The sequence below is a fragment of the Hydra vulgaris genome, chromosome 04 (assembly GCF_038396675.1).
Source record: "Hydra vulgaris chromosome 04, alternate assembly HydraT2T_AEP".
NCBI lineage: Eukaryota > Metazoa > Cnidaria > Hydrozoa > Anthoathecata > Hydridae > Hydra > Hydra vulgaris.
The window spans coordinates 5,155,008-5,182,500 of NC_088923.1; the positions used below are offsets into that span (position 1 = coordinate 5,155,008).

The window sequence follows — 27,493 nt, forward strand, 5'->3', positions numbered from 1 at the left end:
TATTTTTTCTGATGAAAATTTAGTGTTTCTACATATGATAAAGTTCTTCATCTTTCTTCTGATGTAAACTTAATGTTTCTAAATCTAATAAAGTTTTTCATCTTTCTTCTGATGAAAACTTTGTGTTTCTAAATCTTATAAAAAAAAAGCAGAAAATGGGATTTGATTTTTTAGTAAATATAAGAATGTGAAATATCCATACCCTTCATTTTCTACAAAAAGAATAAAAGGTTACAAAACTAAGAACAAAGAACAAAACTAAGAACAAAGTTTACTACTAGAACATTAATATTTTTTTCTTTATGTATTTAATATTTGGTGAATCTTTATAATTTATTCAACAAGATTTGGTTTAAATCTTGTTGAATATTTTATGAACATCTAACAGCTGCTACTTTTTCTGATTACCCTAATAAATTCTGCGTACAGCAAGAGAATAAAAATGTTATTAAATGTGCCTAAATAATTTGGCCCAAGATTTTTAATGTTTTAATGTTTGAACAGGCTCGCCATAATTGAAGAAAGCATGGAGTAAACACTAGTATTAATTGTCTTGCTATAGCTGTGGATAGCATTCCACTGAAACAGTTTTTTTTTGAAAAAAAAATGTAACATTAAATGCATTCCTATTCACATTTCTAACTGATAATCCTATAATGCCATTTCTCACCAAACCACTAGACAACTTCATCCATAAATTATGCAGTCAATTTTTGAGCTAGGATGTTTTAGAAGAGACAAATTCTATTTAAAGGTTATTCAAAGTTAAATTTTCTTATAAAGTTAAATAAAGTGTTGTTGGATTTTATTAATCTTGGTTTTGATATTAAACTTGTTTTTCAATGTTTTGAAAAAAATAAAAATAAAAGTAATATTTTAAATATTTATGTTAAGTGCTGTCAAGTCTCGCTAAAATTAATTTTAACTAGTTTTACAGAAAAAAATATTTTCAGGAACAATTTTGTTTTCTGGACTTTTATTTTTAAAATTTATTTTTAGTTAGTTTTATTGATATTCGATATTATATTTACTATATTTTTAATTGGTATATTGATATTCATTTTTATATTTACTGTATTTTAAATGGATATATTCATTGTAAATTCGTTCATAATAGAGATATTCATTATTGATCACTGTTCATCATTATTCATCACTGTTAGAATTTTAAATATTTTAAAAATTATTTATTAGTTTTTTGCATCACATGACAAGTTATCATTATGGTCTACAGATGTAGCTATTATAGTTGATTTATTAACCATGCCTACAATATTTTTACCTGTTGTATTCAATCAATATTGGTTAGGTATAATAAATTTGTGTTATCATTTTTTTATGTTACTCTTTTAATCTTTTATTAATAGGTATTGAAATCTTTGAATTAAATAAAAATTGAATTTTATTAAGTTTAAATTAATAAATATAAAATTGATAAAATTTATAAAAATCTACATATATATATATATATATATATATATATATATATATATATATATATATATATATATATATATATATATATATATGCATGTATTAGGGTGGTTTACATATCCTAGCCAAAAATAAATTATTTCTAATTTTTTTTTTTTCGTCTTTTTTTTCCAACATCTTCCAACAAGGCTGCAAGTAACCACTATAAGAGTGGGAAGAGAAAAAATGAAATTTATAAAGCAAGATAACGACTAACAGACGGCGTGAAAGATTGAAAATTATAAGATCAGGAAAACAAGATAAAGGGACAAATTCCAAAAAACTGATGTTTGAGGAAAAAAACTGGGCGAATAAGAATTTTTAGAGCACTTAGTAACAGTCACAGTAAAAGAATGAGATTTAATTGAATGACGAATAACACGACGAATAACACAAGAATAGATTTTAGTAATATATTTTTTAAAAGCTTTTCAAATCATCACTCATAGAAAAATAAGGAAAAGTGTGAAAAAAAAAAATTGAAATAACTTAGCTAAAAGCAAAATTAAGAGGAAAATATATTCCGGATTTTTCAGCATATTTTATCCAAAACAATTTTCCGGAATTTTGAAGTATGATCTGGATGATCTATGGCGCAAGAGACTTTTAGAGTTTTTAGACTATTTAGAGCAGTGCCTATTTTAGTATTTATAGAAAAGAGAAAGAGAAGCAACATTACAACATATGATAATAACTGGAGGTTAGCTGCAAAAGCAGGTATTTTATATTTACAATTTGTTTTTGCACCTTGTCTAAAAGAGAAAGGTCATCGTTTGAAGATCCACCCCAGATATGGCAACAGTATTCCATACAAGGAGGGATTTGATATTTATAGAGATAAAGAATAGAATCCAGAGTAAGAAAGTGGTGAGCATGATAAAGGGAAACAACCTTAACAGATACTAAGTTTGCAATCGATTTGATATATGGTTTCCAAGAAAGATCTGAAGTATATATATATATATATACACCTATAGTAAAGGCGTTAAATATACAGTTTGTGGTAAAACAACAGCTCATAGCTTGTCTATCGTTTTTAAACTGAGAAATTTAAGGTTAGATTATAACAAAACGCATTAATTTAATTGAGGAAACTAATTAAATTTAATGTTTTTTAAAACCAAAAAAACCACAAAAATGCAAGTTAAAAGACTAGATTGTTTTTAAAAACATTCTGAATGTTTTTATTTTTATTTTTTTACTGTAAAACATGCGCGGAGTATTGCTACATCAACTATCTTATCGCTTACTGCTACAAGGAAGTGCTGCTACATTGACTATCTTATAGCCTGCTGCTACAAGTGGGTGTTGCTCATTGACTATCTTATAGCCTTCTGCTTCAAGGAAGTACCGCTACATCGACTGAGGGTTTGTTTAGGGCAGGCAGTCTATCAAATGATTAAATAAAAAAACTTTTTTTTTTAAAAAAAAAAACTTTTTTGGATCTTCAAAATATTCTTTTTTTAAAAAGTACTTAAAACTGACCCAGCAATGGTAAAGGTAAAATATATTTATATATAAGTGTGTGAGTATATGTATGCATTGAATAAATGAATTTTGGTTTCCTTACCACCACACTTGCTGATAAACTAAACCAATGTCTAGAAAGTGTATTTATGTGCTTAATACTTTATAATGAGGACCAAGGTGACACTGAAAACATTTTTAATTGTGAAAACAGTTATTACTGACTTTAGAAATCTTTGGTGAGTGTCATTCCAATACATAAATTTGCCTTCTAATTAACTCTTTTTATGCTGCTTCATTTTTTAATGGCATTCTTGTGACCAATATTGACAAATGCTTCCCAACAGCATGTCTTGGATGGTCTTATTCCCCTGCTTTATTTACAAAAAAAGTATAAATGTTCACATTTTGTACAAGTTTTAGAGCACCATACATGCTTGACACTGTTGTATTAAAGTTTTGAAATAATGTTTCAAATTTTTTTCGTTATTTTTCTAAAATCAATATTTTCAACATTTTTTTTCATGGAAAACTTTATTTTTTTTTATTTCTAAATTTTTTTCTTCTTTTCTAATTTTGGACCTTTTTATCACCTTTGACTTTTTTAAAAATACTTTTAAATAATGTTTAAATAAACAGACAAGAATTTTTTTATGCAGAAAACTGGATTATAAAGCACTTTTAATCATGACAGGAAAGTACTGCACTAAAGTGGTACCTTTCAAAATGTTTTGAAAAGTACCATTTTAGTGTTTAATGTTTTTCGAAATGTATTTAATCAGTGTATTCAATCAGTGCTAAATTATTATTAAAATTATAATTAAAGGCTAATCGGCCAATATGAAGATTTATGTAGATTTGTAGAGTTGAGAGAATGGATTCAGAATAAAGAAATAGCTAGCATGATCAAAAGAAGCAACCTTAGTTATAACTAATAGTAAGCATCTAGTATTGTTTAGGATTTAATTTAAAAATCGAACTTTAAGTTATTACTTAGAGTTCAATTTTTAAATTATAGAAGAGAGATTACAGTCAATGTTGGCAGCCTAAAAAGTTGTCAAAATCACTTCTAAATAAATTTTTAGTGGTGTACCACAAGATTCTTTAGTGGTGTATCACATGATTCTTTAGTGGTGTACCACAAGATTCTTTAGTGGTGTACCACAAGATTCTTTAGTGGTGTACCACAAGATTCTTTAGTGGTATACTACAAGATTTTTTAGTGGTGTACCACAAGATTCTGTTATTGCAATACTTTTATTTGTTTTATATATCAATGATCTTCCAAAAAATCTTTTAACTCTTACCAAACTATATACCGACCATACAAATATTCTTTTGCAATTTTCCTCAGAACTAATCACTATCAAACTGATTTAAATAATGCCTGTAAATGGTCCCAAACTTGACTTCTGCTATTCAACATTAAACTCTGTATTTATGGATTATGGGCATAACAACAAGAGCACCTCCACCAAGATACAGAAAGAGATCTTGGAATGTTTTTTAGTACAAATCTAAAGTAAAAAAAAAATCAAGTTATAACTGTTCCTTACAAAGTCGATTGTTTGGTTGCATCAATAAATATTTTGGTCATTTTAATTTTATGGTCATAAGTTACTTTGATTGCTTTATTTAATTTTTATTTGCCTGTTTTTATTTTGCCCGTTTGCAGCTTCAGTTTTGGTCATTATTTCAAATTTGGTTGAGTTAATATCTTAAAAATTCAGCACAAAACTACTAAATTGAAATCATCAATCAAAAATCTTTCTTACAAAAGAAGAGTTAAAGAATTGAATTTAACAAACTAGTAGAAAAGAGACAATAGGTAGAGTTATACATAATATTAACAAACTAGAAAAAGGCATTCTTTTACTGATTGTTAACAATCAGTTGAAAGGTCATTGTTTTAATTATTTTAAACAAAAAATGAGGCATAATTACCAAGATTTCTTTTTTATTAGAGCTGAGAATTTATGAAAATGTCTGTCTATTCAGTCAATATTTTAAAGTGGCAATTGGTTGTTGGATGAACAGCAATCACTTTAGCTGTTATAGTGAACACACTGACTGTCATAGTTTTTACTACTAATATGGTTTTTCATCTTAGTTTACTTGAATTATTAACTTAAAAGTTATTTATTCTTTATTTATAGTTTATTTATATTTATAGTTTATTTATATTTATAGTTTATTTATATTTATTGTTTATTTTATTTATATTTACTTTATAGTTTATTTTTTTTCCTTCTTATAAACTTTATGTTTATATATTCATTTTTTATCAATATCTTTTATTTTTTTATATGCTTTTTTTGTTCATTAACAAAATTACTCAATTATTGATTATTATGATGAATTAAATTTTGATATTTTAAAATTTTATTGTAAGCTGAAAAGGTTTTTTAATTTTTTTTTTTTAAGGGTTGAGGTTTTTACGTGCCATTAATTTAACTAGAATTGATGAGATTTTACAATTTCTTAATGTTCTTAAATCTGGGTGTGTATTTTTGATTTTTTTAATGATTGCTGTAAGAATGCTTTTTTTCCAACTCTGTTTTAAAATATTTTCAACTTTATTAAAAAATGTTTTAGACATTCTGTTGAAATGATGTCAATGCTAGGCAATTTTCTTACTGTCTGGTTGGTATCAGCCGGAATGGTTCATTTGGTATATTTTATATTTTATGAGTTAAAAAATTTTATATACAGGCCTCTGCATGAGTAAATTAGCTTAAGAGTGAAGAAAAGCTCTCCTAAAATGAAAAATGGCGAGCCATGCAAGCTGCTCCTTTAAATTTATTTGTTTTTTGGTTTGCATGTGCTATCTTTTTATTCATTAAAAAAAATTTTAAATTGGGTTTTATTCAAATTTGGTTTTACACTTGTTACAAGCATATGTTTGTAACGTTATTGCTACAATAATATATACATAACAAGTTTCATTTATTACACCATGAAAAAATTCTTAATTGAGCCTTGTTTTTGTGTTTTCTCATTAGCTATCCATTTATTTATTTACAACATTACTTATTTGATAAAAAGTTTGACAAAGAGCTATAAAAGTTTTTACTGCTTATAAAAAATGTTTTATATTCTCTTATTGTAATAGAATGCAGGCATTTTAAAAATTATTACAACAATGCGGTAGTGGTGTAGTGGTAGAGTACTCGCTTCATAAGGTAGTGGTTCTGAGTTCAATCCCTACCACATCCCTGGTAGTACCGCATTCAACTTGTTTCTCCGCACACCAACCATGTTTGTCAAGGTTCGTGTTTTGGAGTTATAGAGTTGAGAGAGGGTTATAATCATATATATATATATATATATATATATATATATATATATATATATATATATATATATATATATATATATATATATATGTATATAAATATATATATATATATATATATATTATATATATATATATATATATATATTATATATATATATATATATATATATATATATATATATATATATATATATATATATATATATATATATATATATATATATATATATATATATATATATATATATATATATATAGTTCTATAGATTGTTGCATTTGGGAGTACAGAAGGAAAAAAATGATTCTTATGCAAACAAATATGTTACTTTTAATTACTTTTGACTTTCGTCCAATATTTGCGTGTTGTCAGTTAAAACCATTAATTTAATTACAAATTAATCACTTTTTTTTAAAAACCGCAAAAGCGCAAATTTAATTGACCAGAAAGTTTTTAATAATATAAACAATGTTTTTATTTTTATTTTTTTAATGAAATGTTTTTATTTTTATTTTTTTTAATAAAATGTTTTTATTTTTATTTATTTTTACTGTATATCATGCACGGAGTTTTGCTACATCGACTAGCCTGACTATAGCCTGACTATATATATATATACACTATCCTGGCTATAGCCTGACTCGCAAGGGAGTGCTGCTACATCAACTATCTTATAGCCTGACTCGCAAGGGAGTGCTGCTACATCGACTGAGGGTTTGGTTGGGGCAGGCAGTCTATCAAGTTATAAAAAAAAGAATTCCGGTCTTGCATTTTAATTTTTACTTTTTGTCAACAAATTACGGAAAAACTTTCTGACAACCAGTTAGGGGTTATATATATATATATATATATATATATATATATATATATATATATATATATATATATATATATATATATATATATATATATATATATATATATATATATATATGTATATATATATATGTATATTTATATATATATATATATATTGAATAAATATTGGTTTGAGTTTACAAAAACTAATATTACAATATTTTGATGGGGGTGTATTGAGAATGTTCTGATTGTTTTCAGGTAACTGAATTACATCATTATGTAGGTGGAAAATAAATTTTTGTAGGTACATGTTTAAATATATTGTCGATTTTGCTATTCTATTTCTGGTGTAGACTATTAATTGTTCTGGTGAAGACTAAGTGTGATTGGATGTTTTGGAATGCATAATATTTGTTTAAGTGTACTGATGCATACAGCATCAAGATGTTGCTCAATTAGAAAAATACCATAATTGGTTGCATCATGAGGATCAATACCAGCTGCTTTTAGAAGATGATTTTAAAAAACCGAGGCTCTTGGTTAAGTAAAGGCTAGAGATGGTGTCTCAATAAAAATACTCACCTTGGCTTAAGCAGATTAATTCTGTTAACCAGCCTCCAACCCCTTCTTCATTTAAGAGGCTTTGTGTAGATGTAAACCTGTGTTACATTGTTTCCTGCCAAGGATGATGAATGCTGGATCTTCTTGACTTGACTCATAGGTTTTTTCTTGTACCTCCTTGATAGTGGTTATGCAACTCTTCTTGTTATTTCACTCAAACTCAGTTCAATGGCAAAATATCAGTGTTAACAGTGCTATATTGCGCATGGACACAACCATTAACAGGTGTCCCTGTTAATGGTTTTGGTTCGCATTGTCGAGGCTGCATAAGGAGCCCTATGTTACGACTTAGGGTTATTTAACAGGACTAAGGAGATTGGATAGCACATTTCTTGGCAGGCTGTGCTCTATCTATAAATGTGTCAAGTTCTCTTTAAACCTAAATCATGCTAAAAATAACCTAAAATATTAAACAAAGAAAACCATCCCCACCACCTAACTGTTTTAATATTTTTTACTAATATTTGTGGTCTGCAAAGCAACCTATCACCAGTTGAATTATACCTATTGTTAAATTCAGCAGACTTGCTTGCTCTTAGTGGGACTAATTTAAATTCTGCTATTCCTTCTTCTGATCTCATTGTTAATGGGTACTATCCTTTGATTCGCAAAGACTCCAAAAGTCACATGCTTGGCTTGGGGTATCCATGCGCATCACTTCACCTATTTGTAGTGAAATCAGATTTTAATTATTTGACCATTCTTTTATGTGCTTCTTCTTAGCACTTCTTCACTCTATCACCTTTCTCTTTGTTCTTTATCGCTCTTCATCTTCCTAAGACTGTACTCTTTAAGATATAATACTCTTACTCAGGTAGTTAACTTTGTGACTCATTTTTCTGACAACCCTAATCATTTACATTCACTCCTTGATTTAAGTCTTGTCTCTGATCCTAGCTTGTGTTCAGTTTCTCATTTTTTTTCCTTAGGTGATTCTGAACATTGTAATGATCTCTTTAAATCTTTCATTTTGCACTTCCTTTTCGGACTCACCCTATCATTTTACTACTTACCACTATTCAAAAGCTGACTGGGATTCTTTTCGTGATTTTCTTTGTGACAGTCCTTGGGCTGATATCTTTTTTCCCTCAGTTGATAAATGCGCCTCCCATGCAACCTTCTGGGTTTAGGCAAAAATAAAAGCTTTTTTTCCTTCTTGTCAGTTCCAAGTTAAGCCTTATTCTACTCCATGGTTTTCACTCTCTTGCGCAGCTGCTATATCTAATCATAAACATTTTTTTATTCTTTTTGGAAGAACTCTCTTGAAAACAAATAGCTATTTATTATTTTAAGAAATTGATGTAAAAAGATGCTAAACTCCATTATTGTTAGTTAACTAAATCTCGTATCTTATCTCAGAAGTTAGGCTCTAGATACGTTTGGAAAATCTTCAACAGCCTCGTTAACAAAGGATGGTCTAACTTTCCATCTTTCATTCATGGGACTGATCTTATTACCTCTCCCAAGATTAGGCAGAACTATTTACAAAGAACTTTTCTTCTAATTTAACTCTTGAATCTTATGGGTATTCTCTTCCTTTTATTCCAATCAAACAGGTGAACCCATTGTTAGACAATCAAATCACTCCAGCTTCTGTTGCTAAAGTTATATCTTGATTAAACTCTTCTATGGCTTGTGGTCGAGATAACATTCCTGTCATAGTATTGAAAATTGTTCTCCATAACTCTCTTCAATTCTCTCAAAACTATTTAGTAAGTGCTTGACTGAGTCTTGTTTTCCTGCCTGCTGAAAAATGGTATCTGTTGTTCTAATTTTCAAAACTGTGATGAACATTCTGAGTCCTCCAATTATTGTCCAATCAGTCTTTCTGTTATTAGTAAGGTCTTTGAGTCTTTGATAAACGAATTTCTCACATCCCATCTTGAGTCAAATAACTTACTGTCAGACAATGAATACTGTTTTCGATCCTCTTGCTCTACTTCTGACTTGCCAACTGCTGCGACTAAAAGATTTTATTGTGCATTAGATAGAGGAGTGGCTAGGGCTATTGCTCTTGACATATCTAAAGATTTCCACAAAGTGTGGCATTCAGGTCTTTTCCATAAGCTTGTTTCATATGGTGCATCTTGGAAAGTTCTTGAGATTATCAAATTGTTTCTTTCAAACCGCTTTATTAATGTCATCCTCAAAGGCCAACGCTCTTCTTTATTTCCTGTAACTTCTGTGGTACCTCAAGGTCTTTGGTCCTGCTTTGTTTTTTATCTACATCAATAATCTTCCTGACAACCTTACATATAAAGTAGCTCTTTTTGTTGATAATTTTTGCTAACTTTATACTCCTGTGTTGACAAAAAGCCTTCTCTTTTTGATCACTTAAAACAGGCAGCAGATTTTATATCTGATCTCACTTTTGTAACAGGTTGGGGCCCACAGCCGCTTGTAAATTTTAATTCCAACAAAACCCAGTTATTTACTGCAAAAAACTATAACAGTATAAAATACTATCATGGTCGCTGCTCAAAAGAGCTATCATCTCTTGTTCCATTAACTAAAATTCAATCTCACTTGACTCATTCAGCAAAGTCTCATTCTTTTATTGTATCTGACCCTGAATGCCCTTAAAACCTTTATTCTTCTAGTTTTTTCCCTGCACTTCAATTCTTTGGAACTCTCTTGCATCTTCCTGTTTTCCTGACTCATACCACCATCAACTTTTTAAGTCTTCTGTCAACTGTTTGCTTGCTCTATAAATATATTCTTTTTTTCTAGTAACTCCCAACTTAATAGTGGTTGCTTGCAGCTTTTTTGGGAATGAATCACAATAAAAAAAACACAAAAAAAACTTGGATTTAGTTTTATTGGTTGTGGAGGACAAATGCATTGTAGATAAAATGACTGAGGCAATAAGCATGATAAGCCAATAGATTTAAACCATCTTCCACATATTCTGAGTTGCTTTAAAAGATGTTTGTAAGGGGCAGTTTTATTATACAGGCTCGACCATTGTTTTTCAAATTTTAAACTTGAGGTTGATGTCGAGGTTTATATGAGTTTAAAAGTTTCGTTTTTTATTTTTATGACAAGCTTTGTTGTTTTATTTTTATGACAAGCCAGTATAAATAACTTTGCATTTGGTTGTGTTAAAAAACATTTTATTATCATTGCATCATCATTGAAGACTGCCTGCTACTTCTTGCAGAAGGTAAGAGTTTTTACCAATTATGTAAGCTAAAATATCATCTGCATATTTCTTGCGGGTAATTAAATAATTCTTGTTGGGAAATTACATCACTCCAGATAGTACATCATTCTGATAATTCAGATAAGTAGTATATCATTCATTTACATCATTCAGATAAGCCATCATGGTTAGTTGGTGTTAATTTGATGTGTTTGAGTTTCTCAGTGACATTAAAAATGTTAAAGATGGCTAAAAAATTAAAGATGGATAAAAAGTAATAAATCTACTAAAATTCATTATCGTGTTACTTGTCATACAATTAAGTATCATCCTTTTACTGTGACTGTTCCTAAGTACTCTAAAAATTCTTGTCTAGTTTTTTTCCTCGAACATCAGTTCATTGGAATTTGCTCCCTTCATCTTGTTTCCCTGAATCATATAATATGCAGTTGAAGTGCATGTGACCACATACTATTCTTATTAGTAGAATACATATATTTATTTATGTAGTAAGATGCTATCCGGGTGGCAATAAGTTGGGCAATAATATTAGCCAAGATGTTGTATTGGTCATAAAGCCCAGATTTATGTAAATGTGCATTGTAGAATATCGGCAGTCATCTATTCTTGGTCATTGCTGCTTTTGATGTGTGTAGAGTAGCAGAGGTTGATGTTTATTTTGTGCATCAATATAGTATTCTGGAAAGTTGAGAATGCCCTAAGCTGGTCAGAGTCAAGATTCACAAGAAAACTCTGTATATCAAGTAGCCGCATGTAAGCAACTCTCTAATATTCCTAGAATATATTTGGATGTTTTTAGGTTTTGGTTGTGTGTTTTTATACATGTTTGAGCTGATTATTAATTGAATATTAGTTTTGGTTTAATTAGAATAAAAAAAAAAGAAAAAAATTATATAAATTGAATAGTAACATATGTTCAACAAGATTGTAAAATCCATATTCACATTGTTTTAACATCTTTCATTTTTACATATGTACATTCTGTTCAGTCATTAAATAATTTTTGTTTTTGTGTCCCTTTTTTGAACTGTTTTTTATGATATCTAATGATTTTATTTTTATTATAGAAATGAAATTTAAGTAATGTTAGTTAGTTGAACATTTGTTGAGGGAAATAAGCAATGATAGCGTTGTGATTGCTGGCATTTCTAGTGTTCATCTGCAATAAAATGTCATTAGCATTGGGATTTTGATCAATTTGAGATAAGGATGGGCTTAGTTGTTTTAGAGTTTCAAAGATATAACACATTAAGACATTTTTTAGAATAATAACAATGCAAGACGATTTAGATGCTGTTGGTTGTGTTGATTCATGGTTTATTTGGTATAAGTGGTATTTCTTGCATAATAGTTTCACAACACACCCATCAAGTTTGTGGCGTACAGTAGCCAATTGTTCAAGTAATATTCCACCAGACCTAGATAACCTCCATTATGTAAGACTGGTGGATTATTACTTGAACAATTGGCTACTGTATCTTCGAATGCGTAAGAGAGTTGTAAGAGCTTTTCTGTTGAGTTGATAGTCAATCTGGTGTATAAACAGCAGTGGTTAAGACACATAAATATCCATGTGGTAGCCTATTTAGGCAACATTTAGGTATTACTATCTCGAAGTTTTTACACTTTTCAAGATATTCAGTAGTATCCCAGAATCGGCAGACAATGGGTGTAGGGGGATAATTCTGGGATGGTATTTGTATAGTTAGAATTGACTACTATTGTAAATCCACATGCCCTTTTAGGTAGTCTTTTTTCAGATAAATAATTTTGTTCACAAGTGATGAGGTATTTGTATGAAAATTCTTGCATACAACTGATTACAATGTTACGTGTGGTGAAGGTAAGCCTTGTTACAGTGAAGAATCCGATATGCATTTGTGTATTCATATATTTGAACAAGATGTTCTACTTTAAGGCCAATAAATATGATGGAAGTGAGTATATTTAGTAATTGCACTGAGATCAATAGGCTATTATTAGGTCTGAAGGGAGTGACTAGAAAATTTAAAGTGATATTATTTGGGCTTTGTAGGTCTTTCACTGAATTAAAAGTATTTTTTGTTGGTTGGTGAAACATAGGTTGTAGATGAAAGGTCAGTGTTTGATTAGTGGATCTTGGTGATGGTTTATTACTTTTGAAATACTCAAGATGGATAGAATGGAGCATAGACGTATCAATGTTCAGTCTGGAGAAAATGACATTGATACAACATATGACTCTGGTACATTTGTGTATAACATTCTGAAGCGGTTTTTCTAGGAGATCTGCTTCCTTCAATAGATACTGTTTTTTAACAATATATATGTGTGTGTGTATATATATATATATATATACATATATATACATATATACATATATATATATGTGTGTATATATATATATATATATATGTGTGTGTGTATATATATATATATATATATATATATATATATATATATACATATACTGTTTTTTAACAATATATATATGTGTGTGTATATATATGTGTGTATATATATGTATATATATATATATATATATATATATATATATATATATATATATATATATATATATAATATATATATATGTAATATATATATGTATATATATATTATATATATATATATATATATATATATATATATATATGCTTTTACATTAGAGTACTTGCTTTTGAGGAAATTTTTGAATTTCAATAAACTTCCTCTTGAAATGTAGGACATTGGTGTTAAAACTAACTTTGGAAAAAAATTAGCCTGATCGGACCACTCTTGTGCTTCCCCCGAGCCCATTAAATTTTAAAAAGTGGTCAAAAAAATGCCGAAGACACCTGTGTTCAATAGGCTAGGGGGAGGTAATGATATAAAAATTTTAACTGATTTTTTTTATATAATACAGGTATTGATTTATATTTTTAAATAAAAAGGATAGTTAAGGCAGAATATGAATACTTTTGCTGTTTTATTGTGTTAAATAGTGTTAAAAATCGCAAAAAAATGAATTATTTTGTCGCAAATTATAAGTATAATTAAATATTACAATTAAAAAAATTTTATGAATGATGATTTATCTTTAATTAAATAATAATTATTTAAAATAATGTTAAAGTTTGTTGTATAAATTATTTTCATTTTTCAATCATTTTTGCCATTGTAGAAAGGGAGTCAATCAACTTCTTTTTAGACAAACTTGAAGGCTTTTTTCCTGGCCTATTTGTAGCAAATCTAGCTTTATCAACAGTTAGTAGTCTGTTCTGGATTTCCTCTTCTTTATTGTATCTGTGCACAAACTGTTGCATAATTCCTACTGCTCTTTCAGCAGGATCATTTACGACAACTAGAGATTTAGCAAAATTTTTGAAGATTCTAAAACTTGATTGTGTGCACCAATACTGAGATGGGAGGGTAAGCCAGTCTCTAATCCTTTGTTTATCCAACCCAATTATATCAAAAATCAAGTAGGAGAATTGATCAACTAGTACTGATAAACTTGGGGGATCATTATAAACTCTCTTTTCAATCCTAATCTTGTTTTCCACTTCAATGAGCAATTTGTTGTTCATTTTAAAATAGTCAGAGTTTGGCATGCCGTATTGAAGCATAGCAGAAGCAATCTTACTTTTTTCTTCATTAGAAACATCTTTATCCAACAAAGAAAGAGGTACAATTGTAGAATCAAGATACCAGAAATGTTTGTAAAATGATTTCAATACTGCTTCAATTGCCTCTGGTTTGGCACAAACATCTTTGTATATTATGTATTGGTAAAATATCAAGATATGGTGCTTTGATGGCTTTTTCAGATTGCAAATACCATTTTGCATAAAAACATGCTATGAATTCTGCCATGATATTTATTTCTTCAAAAAGTAGTTTATCTTCTTGAACAAATTTAATCTGATTAAAAAGCAATTGCAATTTTAGATAATATATGGCTTTTCCATGCATGGTGGACAGCTCCTGGTTTCCTAATTTTCACACCTTTAAAAGACAAATAAGCAACAACCAACTCAGCTAGTTCTTTTCTATCGCCTCTAAATATATTTTTACTTTTAATATACTTTTTGCAAAAATTAAGTGACTCAACTGCAGCACATTCGATAACAGTTCCTTTTGTCGTATCCCAATGAAATCCTGTAACATCATTCGTATCATAATGAAAATCAGGACTTTCAAATATGTCTTTCAGTTTTTAAATAAAACATTATCAGGTCCAGATGTCTTTCTTTGTGTCACAACATTACAAAAGTGAACAATCTTTAGCTCTGATATGTGGTGTCTACAAGCAAGAAATAATATATAGATAGTTAGATTGTTTGCTATTCTAAACAGGGAACCTTTTTTAGTTCCAGTATTACTGGAAGTTGTATCAAAGCATAAACCTCCGATGTTTCTTTCGGTTTCATATTCTTTAAGGAGATTCATTACGCCTTTATACTGATCTTCCCCTGAGGATGATGCTAGGAAAGGTACTCCGAGAAGATAAACTTCTCCATTAATATTTAAAAGAACTGGTAATCTGTAATTTTTGAATCGCTTGCCTTTTTTTAATTCAAATACCAGGTTTTACCATCGGAATGAATGATAGGTGGATATTTGGAGGCTTTTAAAGCAGCTTAAATGTCATTCCTGGCTTGTTTACTTACTATTAAGTTTACCTTTTTCATTTGTGGTGAGGGTGCTGAAATGCTGCAATGAAGTTTACTTACATCCGCACAAGATTTATGAACAACAGAAGTGACAACTTTCTGGATAACTACAGGAGATATATCATTAGTTGACGCTGCAAGAGCAACACTACCACTGTAAATATCTTTAGGAATTGTGCACGTAATTGGTTTTCCTTTTTCTTTTCTCCTTGTCCAATCTCCAGGTTCAAAGTCTATATCATTCAATATTTCTGTATCACTTTCATCTAAAATTGGCTCCTGATCTAAATTTTCTGTAACTCCTAGAGTGTTGTGCTTTCTTTTGCATTTTTTCTTTTTAATTCTCAATCTATACATATGACTATATTTCTTATCATCGGTTCAGAGAATGAACTTTTTATCGCTTTCTTGATCATCTAAAAACTTCAAATATTCAGCTTTGTCTTTATTTAATCTTTTCTTGTCGTTCATTATGGTACGTCTAAGATTTGGTGTACCAATCTAGAACACTTTCTTTGTCTTCTGTATAAAATAATTTTGTTTTTTTAAATCTGAAGTTGATCCTCTCTTTTCATGCTTTTTTAAACTGTAGTATTCTTTTTCTAAGCTACTTAGATGCTTTCTAAGGGTTTTGTCAGAAACTATTGAAAATCCAGCTTTATTCCAAGGAGCTTTAATCAAAGATAATATGCACTTGCATTTGTCATTTTTACATTGATTCTTTTTCATCGCATTAGGCATGCAATATAGTATTGATGACTTTTTCACATTTTTTCCAGTGTAGATTTGATATAGTAAAAGTTTTTCAATATTTCCATTCCTGTCGGAAATTGCATACCTTAACAATATAAAAATGTATTTATTGATGTGAATAATATACATACTTCAATATTTCATTACTTATACTAAAACCTTTTTTTTTTTTTGGAAAACATATTAATATAAACAATAGCCTTATTATTTTTTATATAAAGTACGCGTGTATGCATTAAATTACGCATACAATGTATCATTTTAATGTAAAATAAAAAGTATATAATTATCAATCAAAATAATTACAATATAGCACCTGATATAGCTGGATTAGCTTCTCCAATAAGGAAAAAAACTTTTTTTCTTGACCTAAGCTCTCTTTTTTTATCTCTGTTTTCAGTTTCTTTAATGTTCATCATTAAAACCTTAATGATGAACATTTCTTCAGTTTCTTTAATGTTCATCATTAAATGCCATAAGTCATAAAACATAGATAAATGTATAAATAAATAGTACTTTCAAAAATAAATTTTACTGTATGTTCAAAAAAAGAAAAAGAAAGAAAGACAATTAGTTAATGTACCTGTAAATTCAAGAAAACTGCAAATTCATAAATTTCGGCAACAATAATACGAATAAAATTCAATAGGGTAATGAGTATTTTTTTAAATTATTATAATATAAACAAGTAAAATTGTTGTGATCTCTACCCTTTTTATTTAAAAATATAAATCAATACCTGTATTATAAAAAAAACCAGTTAAAAATTTTTATATTATCACCTCCCCCTAGCCTATCGAACATAGTTGTTTTTGGCATTTTTATAATAACTTTAACTTTATTATATGTGGACTTAGTTTGGTTTTAGGAAGTTTAATCAAATTTATAATTTCTATAAGACAAAAAATCTGGTAAAGACGGAAAAAAGTTTTTTACATTTTCTCCAGTTGATACTTGGCTACTGTAGATCTTTAGCTACATAATTCATAAGAATAAACTAAAATTAGACGTATTGTTTATTTTTATCTTAATTCTTTTTTATTTTTTTCTGAATTCTTAGATAGAAAATACTGGTGATCCATGGAGTCCAATCAATTATCAAAATGCCGTACAATTTAACTATTTTGATTCAACTTACTTTTTATTAGTAATTATTTTTTAATGTATTTTATTACTAAACATTTATATAGATGAGATATAGATGAGTTGCAAATGTTTACATTCTTGTTTTCAAAAAAACATGCACGTTCATACTTCTAGGCAGAAAAAACAAATAATCAGAAATTCAGTCACATATATGGTATAAAAAGTAATCACCAATCTTTCCACTCACATGAGTATAATTTCTTTAAATTTAACGTGAAACTTTACATGCAAAACTACTTTAAAGATTGTGTTACTAATGACATAAACAATAGCTTTGTTTGTAGGTTCCTCATAAACAATAGCGTTGCTTGTTAACAAATTACATAAATAAAAGATATGTGGATGGGTTAGTTAAGAGAACTCTGACAAAAAACATTTTCGCAAACAAGCTTGATTTTTACATTTATACATACATTGATGTTTACATCAAGCTAAAGATTTTTTCTAATCTAACCACAAATATATTTTTCTAATCTAAACACAAATATATAAAATGTATAAATATATATATAACCCTCGGAATTAGGAAAAATGAGATCGTCAATAAATTGCCGACCGCAAACTGTTAGAGGTAGGCATAAGGTCACCAAAAGAAGTTTATCACAAAAGGGTTACCATAAAACATAGAAACAAGGCAGTTTTTTGCTGATCTTAAACACTTTTAGGTTAACATTGCCAAATGCCGACCCTAATTCCGAGAGTTGTGTATATATATATACATACATATATATACACATATATATACATATATATATATATATATATATATATATATATATATATATATATATATATATATATATATATATATATATATATATATATATATATATATATATATGTATATATATGTATGTATATATATTTATATATATATATATACATACATATATATACATAAATATATATATATATATTTATGTATATATATGTATGTATATATATATATATATATATAAATATATATACATACATATATACAGTGGGTGCCCATATTATTAGAAACACTGTCTTTTTTTTTGAAAATTATGTGTTAAAGGTTATTTATTATAGAAATAAAAAGGTTGCAGACTATTTTTTCGTAACTTTTGAGTTTTGCGGTCTATATTTATTACAAAAAACATACTTATTTATATTTTTTTAAAAATAATTCCACTATTGTACAAGCAAAAGATTACATATTGGTGATTTATTTTAGTATTTTGTTATCCCTCCCTTGGCACTTATTACCGCTTCTACACGTCTTGGCATACTTTCTATGCATTTTATTGCATTATTTTGAATATCTATGTTATTGTGCCAGACTTTGATCATCTTTTCAATTAATTGTATTTTGTTGGTGATCATTTCAGAAGCAATTTCCCTTTTCATGATCTCCCACAGATTTTCAATAGGGTTTAAATCTGGTGAGTTTCCAGGCCATGGTAGCACTGGAATTTTCTTTGCTTTTAGGTACTCTGTAACCTTCTTTGCTTTATGGCATGGGGCAGAATCATGCATAAATGTAAATTTTTGGTTCTTTGGGAACCATTCCTTCAACTGTGGTACCAATCTTGTGTCAAGAACTTTTATGTATTGGTCCTGGCGCATAGTTCCCTCAACGATATACAAGCGCCCTGTTCCATGTCCACTAATGACAGACCATACCATTATACTTAGAGGATGCTTTACACGTTCTAAGATGCAGTCTTTGTGGAATTTTTCTCCAGCTTGTCTACGCACAAACTGTGATTTGTTCATCAATATCTGGATTGTCGATTCATCCGAGAAACATACCTAAACAACATCAAAAAAACTTATAAGTCAAGGTTTTAATGTAGGCATATCTCTAAATGGAATGTGTACAATTATAAATGAAGTACTTACATTTTTTCAGTTATCGACGGTCAAATGCCGATGACTTTTAGCCCAAGCAAGGCGTTTTTGTTGCATTGCTAGAGTGAGCTTAGGCATTTTAGCAGGTCGACAGCATCTAAATCCTTGTTCTTTGAGTCGGCGACGAACTGTCATTGGAGATACTGGTATTCCAGCATCTTGTATTAAAGTGGTTAGTATTCGCCTAGGCTTATTCCTATTTTCTAGGCAAATATCTCGTATTTTTCTATCGTCTCTTGGCGTTGTTAGCCGTTTTCTACCACAATGTCCTGTTCGTTGAGTATAATCAGCATTTTTGTCCAGATTTTTTTTATTCGGTTGACTGTTGCCACTGAAACCTTTGTCATTGATGCTATACACCTTTGAGAATAAGAAGTATTCTTCAATAATGCTCCAACTTCTCTTTTTTTTGAGGGTGAAACATCTTTTGCCTTTCCCATATTGAACAAAACACGTGATTCTAGTAAACCGTTATAGAAGTCAAATTATATGTAAAAATATTGATTTAATCATGTTTAACTGTAAAAAATAGACACATAAATAGAACTCAATAACAAAACAATAAAAAAATCTTTGAAAACTTTAAAAAGAGAGCAATACACAAACAGCACTTCACGCGACAACAACACAGGTATAACTGCCAAAATTGTCAAAATTCGGGAAAAACCCTATAACTTCATAATGAGATAAAATGCAATGTTGCCAAACTCCCAGATTAAAGTAAAAGGTACATACATACTATTTGTAAAATAAAAAAAATTATTTTGTTAAAATGTTTTGTTAATTTTGAACTTTATTCACAAAGTTTTTAAAATTTGGTAGTGTTTCTAATGATATGAGCACCCACTGTACATATATATACATACACTTTTAAATTAAAACTTGATTTTTGTATAACTTTATAACCTCTATTATATGTGGTTTGGTTTTAGGAAATTAAATCAAATTTATAATTTCCAAACACAAAAAGTCTGGTAACGACTTATAAATATTTTTTACATTTCCTCCAGTTGATACTTGACTACTTAGCTACATACATCACAAGTATAAACTAAAATTAAAAGTATTGTTTGTTTTTAGAAAGTATTTTAATTCTTTTTTTTTTTTTTCTGAATTCTTAGATAGAAAATACTGGTGATCCATGGAGTCCAATTAATTATCAAAATGCCAGACAAATTAACTATTTTGATTTAAATTAATTTTTATTAGTAATTATTTTTTTAATTATTTTTATTAGTAATTATTTTTTAAATCATTTTTATTAGTAATTATTATTGTGATTTATATAGATGAGTTGTGAGTGTTTACATACCCGTTTTCAAAAAAACATATGCAGATACTCGTAGACAGAAAAACAAATAATCAGAAATATTTCCAGCAAAAAACATCAAGATGTTTGAATGTTTTATTAGGAAATTTTTTCACTTTTTGATTTTTTAACAAGAATTAAATTATTTCAACTAGTTGTTGTGTCATTAGTTACTCAAAAAATGTGAAAACTAATATGGATTTAAAATTTATAAAGTTTCTTGTGGAAAATCAGCTTTTAAAAGAAGAAGGCATACTGGATTAAAGCAATCCAAGAAAGAGAAGAGAAAAATATGCTTACGTATATAAATAAGGATCCTTATCAATATTATCATCTACGATATAAAGTTTGATGACTATACTGAGAATATAAATTATGGCACCAAACCACCTAATAAAAAGTCTACTATTTCTAAATATTTTCAATACAATATTTATAAAGCAGTATTTTAAACTTTTTATTTTCAATTGAAATATTGTACTTGAAAAATAAACTTGACTTGAATATAGTAAATATATTACATACCATAATCTACCATCAGGTAAATAAAAGAATTTTATAAATGATAAGATAAACAGAAGAAACAAAAGAAGCTCTTTAAAAAAGTTAAAACTTACTTCACATTTGATGTTTGAGGACCATCTTTATTTTGTGCTCATAAATCACAATATAATAAAAAAATTTAATATATAGCAACCGTTGCTATATTCTTGCTGACAGAGTGCTAATTCCTATCACTTACTGCTGTTATTCGATAACTATATTGTTTTTTTTATGTAAAATAGTATTGTATCTTTAGGTTATATATTTATTAATTTGCTAAATAAAGGACTCAATATTAAAAATGCTATTGGAGCAACATTAAAAATCATAGCTTTTACATAAGATTACTATTAGCTGGACGCAAAATCTGGACAGCTTTCTAATGTTCCTATACATTATGTTCATGAATAGAGGAGTTTGATGTATAAAATGTTTCCTGTTAATTATATGGCTGTGAGGAGCACTCAATTTATTAGATAATACCATGTTGAGTATGAATGCTTTAAATCATTTTAATATAAGTGTAATTGATTGATGTATATATATATAATCAGGGTGGCCACAAATTTTCATGTTCATTTTCCATGGCTTTTTGCTGACTCATAAAAATTCCCTGACTTTCCGAGGAAAAATTTATCAAAAGTTTATCATACAAAGCAACAAAAAATCTCACATAGCCCTTTACTTTTACCCAAAACTTTTTTCAAAAGTGCTCTTATTGACTTTCAAATAATGATGTTATTATGAGACTTTAAAAATACAATTTTTGCAATTTTATTTTGATTGTCAATTCAAATTATAATTTATAGTTTGCAACTAAATCAATGAAAAGTTTTAATCGATTTAGTTGCAAAGAAGAGTTTTGCATAATTTATTTAATTTCTTGACTTTAGCAGGATGTTTAAGTTGCTGCCGCCCTGATTATTTATAAATAATAAAGTAAATTTATTGAGAAGCATTATTATTATTTACTGATTAAAAATTGAAATACATTTAAAAAAAGAGAGTATTAGTTTTAATTTGTCTATTATCTGGTTTAAAAATCTTTTCATAACCATTTAGTAGTTTTTGTATTGTACTGAACTCATTTTGCTCCAACACAAGTGTAAAGTTTTTAAAAATACTTAATTTTTCTACAATGCTATAATTTTTCTAAACCTTGGTCTTAATCATTTGCTGCTAACTTTCCTGCCATTTTCTGTTGATTTGTTACTACTTCTTTTTACAATTGGCAATATTAGGTGTCTCTAGTCACTGAACCTCGGATGTTAGATTACTAGTACTTACAAATATTTAATTATGTTGTTAATTATTAAATTTCAAAAGATTTTTAAAAGCAAATATGAATTGAAGAAGCTTATAAGATTTTTTGTTGTTGCTGTTTTACGAGATCAATCTGAATATAAAATTTGCAGAAGAACATAAAATACATAAAAGTTTTTAATAGCAATCAAAGTTTATGAAAATAATGAGAACTTTTATTTTTACAAAATTAAAAAAAAATTATTTATGTAGTTAGATTTTGTATCTAACTAATATTTCAATCATTTTTCAAAAATAAAACTCAAAGTAACTAATTATTTCGATCATTTTTCAAAAAGAAGACATTTTATTTAAGGATATAAAAGAAATGCAAAAAACACTTATAAAGTGTATTTATATTATGAATTTATGAATGTATTCTGAATTATGAATTAACAATGTTTTCTGCCTATATGAGCGCTCATGTTGTTTACAAAAAGATGTGACGTTGGAAAGTCATCTATTATATACTGTTCTAATTTTTGTTAATATTAAAATTTTGAATTTGTTATTAATATTTTTGTATATACATATTTCTTCAACAAAAAAAAATTTGGTGAAAAATTTTTTTTTTTTGATATAATATATGTATATATACAGCGGAGAAAATAGAATTAGCCTCACAATGTGCTGATCCAATATTTTGTAAATCTGTAAACAAGTTTGTGCGGTACAACTTTTGTATCCACACACATATAATTACTGTTACAAACAACAACTTTTTAGATTATAATATAGCATAATTAAATTGCGGAACATTTGATAAAACCATAAAATGTATAATACTTGATATTTGCGGTAACAAATAGAATTAGCCTCATCAATAATTATTTTCAGTTTACTTGTATATTTTGATCTGGTGATACGCATTTGTGAGTTAGTTTTTTATTATTATTTGTAAGTTAAACAAAGACTGTGAAATCAGTGCTCATAAAGTTTTTAACATTTGGTTTTTGATACCTTTATTTGAAATGGGACGTGGTAAGTGTTTAACGAATGAAGAATTAGCAGTAATCAAAGCATACAAAGATACAGGCTTATCTAATCGGGAAATTGCAAAGAAAATTAAAAGATCTCCAAAAGTGGTTAACAATTACTTCAAGATTGGCGTTAATTATGGAGCCTATAAGGGAAGTGGTGGCAAACGTAAAATTGATAATCGTACTAAACGAGTTATTGTACGTCGTGCTGCTGCTCAGCACATGACTGCATCTCAAATTCGTGCTGATTTACAATTACCTGTATCTGTTCAACGTGTGAGACAAATCTTACATGAAGATCCAAACACAGTTTGGAAAAAGCGTAAACCAAAACCAAAACTTACTGCTCGTCATAAAAAAGTTAGATTACAATTTGCGAAAGAACACATGTCTTGGCAAGAAGAGTGGCATCAAGTTCTCTTCAGTGATGAAAAAAAGTTCAATCTAGATGGTCCTGATGGCTATCAATATTACTGGCACGATCTTCGAAAAGAGAAAGAAACTCGGATGAGTCGTAACTTTGGGGGTGGAAATGTTATGGTTTGGGGGGCTTTTTCCTTTGCTGGAAAACTTCCACTGGCATGGATTTCAACAAAAATGAATTCACAGGACTACATTGACTTATTAGAAATAAGTTTACTTGAACATGGTGAGGAATTGATGGGTGAAACTTTCACTTTCCAACAAGATAATGCTACTATCCATAATTCAAAGCTTACAAAAGCTTGGTTTAGAGAAAAAAATATACACGTAATGGAATGGCCCGCACGTAGTCCAGACCTTAACCCAATTGAAAATCTATGGGGAATACTTTCTAGAAAGGTTTATGAAAATGGTAAGCAATTTGAATGCACTTTGGAGCTGAAAACTCGTATCAGAGAAGCTTGGAATGAAATATCTACAGAAACTATCCAAAATCTTGTGACTAGTATGTCAAACCGCATATTTGAAGTCATTAAAAATTCAGGAAGCTATACTAAATACTAAATGAGCGAAAAAACAAAATATTTTCTTTATTTTTTGTATATAACGCTAATGAGGCTAATTCTATTTTCTCCACAAATTGAATATTTTTAATTTTTTTTTCCATTTGGAATTAATTAAGCATACCAATTTATAAACTTTTTAGTTGTAGTAGAAGTAACAAGAAATAAAGTAGATTTCATAATTGTTTACCTGCAATTTTTGTTAAATTAGAACAAAAAATAAAGGTGAGGCTAATTCTATTTTCTCCGCTGTATATATATTTTTTTTATAGGTGACTATGTCAACAGTTGGATATGGCGATATAACATGTAAGACATATCTAGGCAGAATATTTGGTATGATGTTTATAGGTGTTGGATTGGTTAGTTGATTTTTTTTTCAAAAAAATAAGATAACAAAAACTAAGAGACTAATTAAACCTTAACTTACTTTAATAATTTAAAAACTTGCTTTACTAATATTTTTTCAGTTTTTATTTAAACAGGAATTGTGTTGTTTAATAGACAGAAAATTTTGTTGTTTTTGAATATTCACTTTATTTATAAAATGGGCATTAGACATAACTTGTTCTTAAACCAATATGTTTTTGTAATTTGAGTTGTGGTAGATATTTGGAAATTTTATATATCGTATTAGCCAGATACCAGCTAGCAATATAATATATTTAGTTGAGTTTGCTGAATGGATGGCTAAACAAATTTATCCAATCGTCAGTTTTATGTTGTCTTAATTACAATTAGTCATAGTTTACAAAATTTAAATTCAAATTTTACTTTTATTACTTTTTTTTTGCATTTTTTTTGTTAAGTTTTAATTTATGAGGACTAGTCAGCAAGTAAATTCCTTGAAAATTTTCAAGAGAAAATACATAATTTTGGCCAGATATGTTGTTTTATATTAAAAAATATAAATGTCAGACAATAAAATTTAAAAATTTTAGTGCTAGCAAAAATCTTTATAACAAACTATATTAAAAAATTATTTTTTAATATAGTTTGTTATAAAAATTAGTTAAAAATTATTGTCTTAGACAATAATTTTTAACTAATATTGTTGTTTTTTAAAAGTTATATTGCTGTTCAATATTTTTACACATCGACTGATACAAGGATAGGCTTAGTAAGTGCACATACATCAACTAATATAAAGTAGGTGCAGTGAATGTAAATACACTGAATGAAATAGAGATAGATATGGTGAAGTGCGCATACATCGACAGATATTGGGATAGGTGCAGTGAGTGTACATACATAGACTAATATAGTAGGATGGTTCAACTTCTGTAGAAAAAAAATTAAAATCAATCAATTACAGAGGCACTTTGATATTTGTGTTCCATTTGACCTATAAAACAAAACTATGAAATATTATTGAAATCAGAAAATATTTAGAACTGCGTCATGGGACCTAAAGTTTGCAGATTTTTCATTTTCGGAATTGATTTTTAAAATATTTACTTTTGCACCTATTTCCAGGAGCTAATTGGTAATTACTATTATTACCTGAAAAGAATTTGTATTTAGTATTTATTTACTTATTTATTAGTCACCAAAGATCATAGATCACAAATAAAAATAAAACAAACAAAATGGTGGAATCTTGATTGCAGACAGCAATGTTAAAACAAATTTAAAATAAATGAATTAATGCAAAACATTTTTTATGTAAATCAAGTGGTGGTTGGCAGACAGCAACAATGGCTGAAACAAGATCAAAAACTTACATTTATTTGATTGGGGAACCAGAACCACATTTTAGTGGCAGAGTTGTGCCCACAAGTTTGGAAGTTTTAATAACATATTTTTTCCATCATAAAAAGAACAGTCAAACTCTAAAAGATGCCATAAAAACTGTAGTCCAGCAATTGTGTGAGAACTGGGCCAAAGCTAGAATTCCAACTGCTGAACATAGAAGTATTGTTCGTAAAACTGAAGCTTTATTGGAAAGATACAGAAATATTTCAAAGAAAAAAGTTGTGGTGGGCCAGCACAGCAGGTAAAAGAAGAAGATTTTTTGAACTCAGTAAATTATCTTTTCGATATTGCTCACCATGATGCATTGAAGCTGATAAAAATAGAAGAAGATCAATTATTTCTTGTAGACCAGTGTTCAGAAAGAAAATATGCCATGGGAGTTGTAGATAGAATTTGGCATCAAACACAGGTTGACTCAGTGGTACGTGCACAATTTTAGAAAGAAAACTTGAAAAAAAATCTGCTCTGGTTGGCATGTTGCCATCATGTGCATGAAGTTCTGTGTAGCAATGTCTTCAAGGCAGTTTTCGGTCCATCCTTTGCTCCAAATGTGTTGTTGTTTCATCGATATCAGGAATATTGGCCAAACATAGACCAAGAAACATATACAGCTTGCACCGATCATCGTTTAAATGAAGAACTTAAAGAATTGAAGAGAGAGGTAATTGATTTTATTTTAGGAGTGTTGAATGGAAAGGCAGGAAGTTTACCCAGAGAAGATTATTGTGAGCTTTTGGAACTTACTTTGATCTTTCTTGGAGATATTCCACCTCTAGGCACGCAGTTTCGAATTCCTGATGCTTTTCACCACGCGAGGTGGATGTCTAAGTTTGTTTTAAAGATTTTCTTATTTTAAAATCAGTTTAACGCTCACCAAACGTGAAAGTTCAGGGTGCTTGGATTTGGTTTGCTTATTGCTCTTATCTATGTAAAAGCATGGACAACCTGCTTATACTCATGCAATGCTTCATTCAATGATTCATCTCATAAAAGCATTAACAAAGTACAGTTCAACATCAAAAATTATCTCAACAACTGTGTTGAAAGCAGTGTGTCGCCATTTATCTTGGAAAAGAACTTGCACCGCTTGGTCTATGTTCTGATCTGGTGCCTGTTATAACAAAATAACTTATGGTAGCAAAACTGCAAGATCAGATTGCAGACAATCAAGAACTTGGTTGTCGATCAATCCAATACACTGGAACTGAAGATCTGAGTACAAAAACATCTGGAGTATTTCATTGGACCATCTTCGCATTTCTTTTTTGATACCTTACAGTTTGACATGTCCTTTCTGAAAGAGGATTTTGAGAAGTGGTCAGATATTCCAAATTATCAGGTGCAAAGAAAACTGTTAAGGCACTAATAGTTATCAATGATAGTGCAGAA

At 28.5% G+C, this 27,493-nt stretch overlaps 1 protein-coding gene across 1 annotated transcript in view; it reads left to right on the forward strand.

Annotated features, from left to right (window-relative positions):
- The window catches only part of LOC105848952 (calcium-activated potassium channel slowpoke), an 86,346-nt gene that overhangs the window by 2,419 nt on the left and 56,434 nt on the right, over positions 1-27,493 (forward strand). Inside the window, exons 5-9 of the mRNA XM_065795302.1 lie at positions 1,195-1,309; positions 5,365-5,440; positions 5,536-5,611; positions 17,269-17,355; positions 24,622-24,711. Of these exons, the coding sequence (XP_065651374.1) occupies positions 1,195-1,309; positions 5,365-5,440; positions 5,536-5,611; positions 17,269-17,355; positions 24,622-24,711 (444 nt within the window). The remainder of the gene's footprint in view (positions 1-1,194; positions 1,310-5,364; positions 5,441-5,535; positions 5,612-17,268; positions 17,356-24,621; positions 24,712-27,493) is intronic.